The following is a 7,953-nucleotide window of genomic DNA, read 5'->3' as shown; positions in this document are numbered from 1 at the left end:
AGCTTCATGATTTTCGAGGGAGCTTAAATAAAAGAAAGTCACCACACAATTTTAATACAACTCTATAACGAGGTCATGACATTTATGCGGCTCGAGGATGTCCCAGATTCGAAATCTCTACGCAAACCACAGTCTTGGTCAAGGAAAGTTCATTGGCAACATAAATGGCACCATGATAATGATACTTACACAAAAGACAATTAGAAAGAATTTAATATTGAATTTGCGTGTCTGAGATGCTAAAAATCTTTCTGAACAGAAATGGAACAAGATGGCTGCTCATCTGATAAGAAGATAAGGGGTCACTAACGGAAACTTAGGGGGAATTGAAATCTAGGCCACTTTCCAACATCTCATCTCAATCTTTTTTGTTTTTGAGGTCAAATGAGGCTTTGGTTATTACTTTGTCATGTAATAACTTGATTTTATTTAAACTGACTTTCGCTTGTTGTTATACAATGGTTCAGCTGAATCTGTCTTGGAATCTGTCTCACAACCAACAATTTTGCAACTAATAAAGTTTTTAAAAGTTAGTGTACTATTAAAAGCATTAAACTCAATTAAACTCAAAGCTTGAGATGAAATATGAGATGTGACATAAAAAACAATGAAAAATCAAGGTAAACATCACTTGTGAACATTTTAATTGTTCATTTTTTTAATTATTTAACTCTATTTAGGGATAAAAATTGCTAGCTATGAAATTAACCTTGGCAAGACAAAGATGTCAGCTATTTTATTTAAAAAATCAGCAACATTTCCACTACGTAAATTTAATAAACACAATACATCATTTGAAATGTTTTCACAAATTATATTATAATGGAAATGTTTCAGAAAAATTATTGAATTCTCCAGTGAAGTCTTATTTCTTCAGTTAACACAGCAAATTCCAACTAAACTTTTGATTATTTCTACTTGCCCTTAAAAATGAATTTCCAAAAAGCAACATACTGTAAGATGTGGCTTGCAATCCCCACACCCAAGGAATTTCCAACTTCTGTTGTCATGCACTCAGCATATATTAAAAGAGAGAAAGGAATATAGGGTTGGGGAGGGGAGGGGAGGGGAGGGGAGGGGAGGGGAGGGGAGGGAAAGGGGGGGATTTCCAGAGAAATTGTGTTTGTCTTATCCTCACTTCATCAGCGTTTACCCTGTTTCTTTGAAATGTAGGTAGACGTAAACAGGAAGCAGTTTGAGCTGCTTAAAAATGAAAGGAATCTCAACTTCTCCTTTATGTACTGGGCCATTTAAAAATCTAAACATACATCATAAATCAAGGCTCACTGGGTTAAGTTACATCCCAGCCATAAACCATGATTGCCTGTATATATATATAATTTTCATTTTCATTCATTTGATTGGACAAAAATCTGAGTAGTGCAGGATGAGTCATCAATATTGTTTGGTCAGTTTCTGCAAGAGAAAGACTGTAAATTTGAAACATGTATATTTATCAATCTTTAGTCAATATTTAGAAATGAAAGCTTTAGCGTAAGTTTTGCCAGGAAGACTCAATCAGCGCGTCATGTATTACCTCACTTCTAACCAATCATGTGCTAACACTCGCAGTATAAAAGATTGGTACTTACATTTGTCTGAGTTCGCAGATGCTGACGCTGCCAATTACCTCCATCCTCCCCAACCACCACCAAGATGGTACCTTCCCCTTCCTTCATCCTCCCCACCACCACCAGGATGGTCCCTTCCTTTACCTCCAGGGGTTCGGTGCGCCCCTGCCTTCGTCTTCAGGCAGGATATGCAGCTTCTGCTACCCTCGCATTGCGCGCTAAGGACAGGGCCTACGCCAAAGAACTTTATAAATTTATGCTTGCTGGGCTGTTAATAAATATACGCTTGTTATATCAATTTATCTCCCGAGTCTTTCTGGTAGAAGTACCGTACACTAGCATATACATGACCTCAGAGTTAACACACATGGACTGAAAGCCACCAAAGCCTTCTATTTTTTCCTGTCTTCTCTGTCAAATGACTGTGGCGAGCAGGACGAGGACGATGGCCGTGGGAGAACGGCTCGAGGCCGGTGGCGTGATTGATGATGAGCGACACCTGCACGACGCACCAGTCTCGTATCTCTTACGGAGGAGGACAACTCTGTGAATGTTCAGGAGGAGAGGAAGGGAAGGACGAGAGAGGACCAGGCCTGGATTTTACGTTGTGTTTTTTTTTAATGTTTTATTATGTGTGTGTGCGGCAGTCGTCCGCGAGGGGCTGCCGCCTTTACTTTCATTTTGTATTTGTTTATTTTATAACTTTGAGAATGTTCAGCGGTTCCCGCCTCCTTCTTCCCATAACAACATACCTTGCTCCAATGACTTTAACATGCTGCAGACACTATGAATTAATATATAGACACAAGGGTTGCACGTGTTTGCCTACATGGTGCTAAAATATAAAGGTGTTGCACAACTTCAGTGCTATACGGCAACAGGCAACATTTTTTACGAGTCAGTTTCTAGGTTTATGTTGACACCCCAGTTAGAAACTCTATTTCTAACACATTACTTCACACTACTCATAAAACAACACTGTGACAACTTTGCAAATGTATTAAACAAGAAAAACGAGAGAGAAAAAAAAGTATATTGCATAAGTATTTCTACCCTAAACTCTTACAGTACTTAGTACTTTACAGCTTCAAGTATTTTGGGGTATATGTGACAAGCTTTGCACATCTGCATTTTTTGCCATTCTTTTCCTGTCAGGTTGGATGGGGACCATTGGTGGACAGACATTTTCAAGTTTCTCCAGAGCTGTTCGATTGGGTTCAAGTCTGGGCTCAAGAACATTCACAGAGTTGTCCATAATCACTCCATTTTTTTACTCTTATCTAAGTGCATTAGATAAGACCTAAGAGGTCATTCTCCTGTTGGAAGTTGAACCTATTAAGGCTATCTCTATATTTTGCTGCATTGAGCTTTCCTTCTACCCTGTCGCTGAAAAACACCCCCAGAGCATGATGCTGCTACCACCACACTTTAATGTTGGGAGGGTATTGTGCAGGTGAAAAGCAGTGCTTGGTTTCCTCCATGATGCTTGGAACTGAGGTTCATCAGACCAGAGAATCTTGCTTCTCACAGTCTGAGAGAGTCCTTTAAGTACTTTTTTTTTGCAAATTCCAAGTGGGTTTTCGTGTGTCTTCACTGAGGAGAGGCTTGAGTCTGGCCACTCTGCCATAAAGCCCGGATCGGTGGAGTGTTGCAGTGATGTTTGTGACAATCAGCTTCTTGATTCTCTAACCAAGGTCTTCTCCATTGATTGCTCAGTTTGGCCAGGAGGCCCGCTCTAGGAAGAGTCCTGGTTGTTCCAAACTTCTTCCATTAAGGATTATGGAGGGTACTTCCTTCCGTGAACCTTCAATGCAGAAATTTTTTTTCGTAGTCTGTCCTAGTTCTGTTGCTTGACACAATCCTGTCTATGAGCTCTACAGGCAGTTATGTTGACTTCATGGCTTGGTTTTTGCTCTGATATGCATATTCATCTGTTAAAGATAAAGAAGCTATTAGACCTTTTATTGAGCGGTGTGTACTTTTCTAAATCATACCCATTCAACTGAATTTGCCACAGGTTAAATTGAAGTGTAGTAACTTCTTAAAGTTGATCCAAGCAAAATTGGCCTAAGCTAAATTTCAAGTGTCCCAGAAAAGGGTACCATTACTTATACAATGTATTCATTTCAGTTTTTTATTTAATACATGTGCAAAGTTAACACAATATAAAGCAATTTAGTATAAGACTGCAACACAACAAAATGTGTGGGGGGGAATTAAGGGGTATGAATTTTTGAATCAACATCCCAGAATAGCATTTTTTTTAAAGGTATTTAAAACACAAAAGCAACTCATATATTAAGTTTATAGGTTTATGCTGACGAGATATATTTCAAAAGCAACTCATATGCACAATCTTATATGAATATAGATTGTGCATATGAGTTGCTTTTGAAATAGAACCCGTCAGCATAAACCTCGAAATTTACCCTGTTGCTCAGACATTTTGGAAAGTCTGTTGCTGTATAGCACTGTGGGGAAGCTATGCAACACCTTTATATTTAAGTACCATGCAGACAATCATATATATTGCTGCAATACAGATGCATGCAAATGGGTGTGTATGTATTTATCCATTACTTTAAAAAGGAAATGAAAATGACATTGTATAATATTTAGTAGTGCATTTTGTTTTGTGCATCTGTGAGAACCTTTGATGCTGTTAACCTCATTAAAGTGAAATAAACTGGCTGGACCGCAGACAGTGCTGTCTGCAGCGTTTTTCGAAACTGTGGTGAGAGCTGGCATGTGTTGAAATGGGTAGTTTCATGACTCTTAAAGCAAAAGGCAAAAAAAAATGATCATGCTTAGATCCATGAGGTTTTCTGTGCAAAATGCAAATGACATCTCTTGACAGCAGTAAATCATGGATGCTGTTCAAGAGTGAGTATGACTGTTATCTATACTCTCATTCTGCTGGTTTGTGGTTAATGCATCACCAACAGTTAAAAACCCTTTGCTGAGAAATAACACTTGCATCATCATTTCTTCTATAGTGAAAGATGATCCTCAGTGTAAGGTACTGGTGTCATCACCCAGCATTTAAACTTAGATAGCATAACTGGTCAACTAGCTTCCAAAAAAAGACCATGCTGGTTGACCAGCTTCAAGTTTTGCTGGTGAAGTGCATGGTTATGCTAGTCCAGCAGTTAGACCAGCACCAAACCATAAGTAGTATAAGCCAGATTGAAGCAGCAAGAAAATTCACTGTGTCACATGCTGTGTCAATTGTTAACTTGAACAGTGTCTGTAAAATATACAAAGGCCGGCCGCTTTCCCCACCCACTTGACATGATAAGACCTCTATTTTCCTGGCAGTCAAACAATACGTAATGAAACCTTAAATGTATTAATTGTTTGTGGTGTGTAGTTGCAATGTGAACAACAAGCTTTGCTTACATAAACAGATGGGGCCAAACCTGTTTAATGACTTCTTTTTTTTTTTTTTTGCCTGGAATTCCCGTAAGAATTGTATAATAGTAGTATTATATTTCACATGCAGGTAGGTCACTTGACAGTCTTTTAAATAGAAATAAAATAGTGACGGAAGAGAATGTGCTATGTTAGCATGACCACGAGCGGATTACAGTAGTCTTAAAAGGTATTCAGATACAAAATGTAAAATTAAGCAGTATCTGCAAAATAATTATTCTTTTCTCAAAATTTACTTCACTTACTGTATCTAATCAATTTTAACCAATGAATGTCAAGTTTTTCTTTTTTTGTTTTGTTTTTTTTGGTTGAAAAGTGTGAATGGTCTGCTCTGCTGTCTTTAAAAATGGCACTTGGTTTGATATTTGTATCTCATACAATGACATTCTCACATCTTTAAGTGCGACATAAGCTTTTCCTCAGAGCTTCCCTATATGTGTCGACTTTGGTGTTCAAACGTGTAATATGATGATGAAGTCATGATTTAGTTTGCTTTCAGTGGCACTTTAGTTTGTAATGTGACATTCAGAGACATGTGTGACAAGTCAAATTTCAATCAATGAAACTGATGACAAAGAGTTTCAAATCCTGGGGAAGGACAGGAGACATTACTGTGTCAAATAGAAACATGTCTTGGCATGTAGACTGGCATATCTTATAAAGTCAATTAAATCAGCACAAGCATTATTTAAAAAAAAAAGTTTTATTTAGTCATAGACCTTACAACTTTTGCTATGCAACTAGCAAGTAGTTTACAGTGATTTTTTCAAATAAATAAGAACAAATAAATACTGTCAGTCTGAACAATTATCTCTTGCGCACAATGTGTGCACAACATAAGCTTTATAAATAGAATAAATAACACTGATTTTCCACCATTCTTTAAATAATGATCAAGATCTACTTGATCTAAGACTTCTGCCTCCTGATGCTTTTGGCCTGTCGTCTCCTGCGGTCTTTATTCTTCAGGTTTCTCATCTGTGTTGCTTCTCTGTAGACACGCTTGAGCTCAAACAAGGCTTTGCGCTGGATGATTGGGTCATTTTCCTGCAATTGCAAAACATGTAATCAGTGATATGTCTTTATAATGGCATCTTATTGATTCTAAGTGGACGCAAAGTAAAAAAAGTGAAATGTACACTCTAACTCTAGTATGTTTTTGAATTTTATCAAGCAGTATCTAGCAAATTTAGTGTGCATTGTAATGGAAAACGTAGTTTCAAAAAGCCTGGCCCACGAACCTTGATTACGCACTTTTAGAAATAAGACTCCTTTCATGTTGTTACCAAAGGTGGCCTTTTAACCAAGGTCACATTCAAAATGTAGCGAAATATCAGTTCTAATTAAATGTTTCAAATGTGATGGATAAAATGTAGTGGCAATATGAGGCAAATATTCCTGCCACTTTTTAGCTGTGCTAATTTTGTGCAGATTTTCTTGACTGTCCCTATGCTCATGGTCCAAAATTAATACAAATGCAAGTAAAAATCTGCTTTGGTGAGTGTTGTCCCAAAATGTTACCCACCAATTGATGGTAAGATTTCAAGGAGCAATATATATATATATATATATATATATATATATATATATAAAAATTTAAATATTACTTTATATTTGTTATTGTTTTATGACCAGTTCGTTTAGGGCCAGTAAAATTTCTAAGTTACCTGGCCATTGGCAGGTATGAAAAAGCATACTTTTATATATATAGCTCTGAAGTTTTGATGTTCAGTGCTTCTTGGTGTCAAGTTAGGTTTCACAGAATCTGAAACTGTAATCTCACCTTAATCGCCCATAGGGTTTCTGCATATGTCTTGAGCTCTGCACTCTTGCCTGGGAAGTAGTTTTCTTGCAGTTTTTTCAGATGCTCTTGAACATGTGCCAATCTGTGTTTAGTAGCTTCATCCTGGCTCTCGTTCTGCATGCGAGTGAATATCCTACTGTATGTGTCCATAATGATGCTCATCAGTAGATTCTGTTCACTTTCCTGCCACACAAAAACAACACACATGAGCACAATGTGCAGTCAACACAGGATATCCCATACAGGATGTATCAAAACAATATACCCTTTGGTTTAGAAAGGCTACACTGGTATCTTTGTGATATTTTAGATCACAAAGGTGCAAATACCAAGCAATTCTGCCTTTTGAAAGAGGCTATTTACCTCAAGATTCACCTTTAAGTCTTTCAGGACCCGGAGGAAGATAGGGTGTGCGTTGTGTATCTCACGGTCATCTTTTATCTGGAAGAAATGAAAAGGTCATTGTTTATATTGGTTACTGTTTTAGACTTCAGAAGTCATTTTGAACTCTTATCTCTTTTCACTTAATCAGATGAATGTGTTTATTATTATTAGCATCTGAAACCCAAACTCAACCTACAGACCAGACATTTTCCACCATGCAAGAAAGGCCCATATGTAGGAGTTTCAGTCTCTATGGATGGTAGACTATACTTCCTGGTTTGTATTATACTACCTCTTAACCATCCAATTTCAGTAAAACTTGACTAGTTTGTAAAGCCAGCTTATTCAAAACTGTTTGCGGCCCATCTTTGAATATCTTGCAGGCCGTATCCTGGAACAGTACACCTGTATCTATCCCTATTAGTTAACTTTTTGAACTCTTTTATTCACTTCCTGTCTATGATGTGACATATGAAGGAAATTCAAACTGGTCTACTTACATAGTACGCTTTCAGCTCATCAATGTTCTTGTCCAAGTTCTCCGGGACGCTGGCTTCGGCATATGTCATCCATCCCAAAGTCATCAAACATACTCCCCAGACAAAGGCCATCATGTGTTGCGCAATCATAGTCCTTGTTAGTTTCAGGTGTTCGCTGAAGTTTGACTTGTATTCCTATCTTTTAAAAGTTGAAGTTGCCTTTGACACCGATGAGCGACACCCGACTGTTCTCGTGTCCTGGTGATGGTCTGAATGCATCTGT

At 37.7% G+C, this 7,953-nt stretch overlaps 1 protein-coding gene across 2 annotated transcripts; it reads right to left on the bottom strand.

Annotated features, from left to right (window-relative positions):
• Nucleotides 1-5,693: 5,693 nt before the first annotated feature.
• ifng1 (interferon gamma 1) lies at nucleotides 5,694-7,953 on the bottom strand. 2 transcript variants are annotated; one of them, XM_084112771.1, is made up of 4 exons: nucleotides 7,692-7,952; nucleotides 7,171-7,248; nucleotides 6,787-6,990; nucleotides 5,694-6,050 (listed from the first exon to the last, which is right to left on the bottom strand). In XM_084112771.1, the coding sequence occupies exons 1-4, from the start codon at nucleotides 7,818-7,820 to the stop codon at nucleotides 5,913-5,915; spliced, it is 549 nt and encodes a 182-aa protein (XP_083968897.1). In that variant the 5' UTR covers nucleotides 7,821-7,952; the 3' UTR covers nucleotides 5,694-5,912. The 2 variants fall into 2 exon arrangements, with proteins under 2 accessions (XP_083968897.1, XP_083968898.1); XM_084112772.1 differs by having other exon boundaries at nucleotides 5,726-6,050; nucleotides 7,183-7,248; nucleotides 7,692-7,953.

The sequence above is a fragment of the Abramis brama genome, assembly GCF_963993115.1.
Source record: "Abramis brama genome assembly, chromosome: 4".
In the NCBI taxonomy this organism is placed as follows: Eukaryota; Metazoa; Chordata; class Actinopteri; order Cypriniformes; family Leuciscidae; genus Abramis; species Abramis brama.
This window is presented reverse-complemented; position numbering and strand designations above follow the sequence as displayed.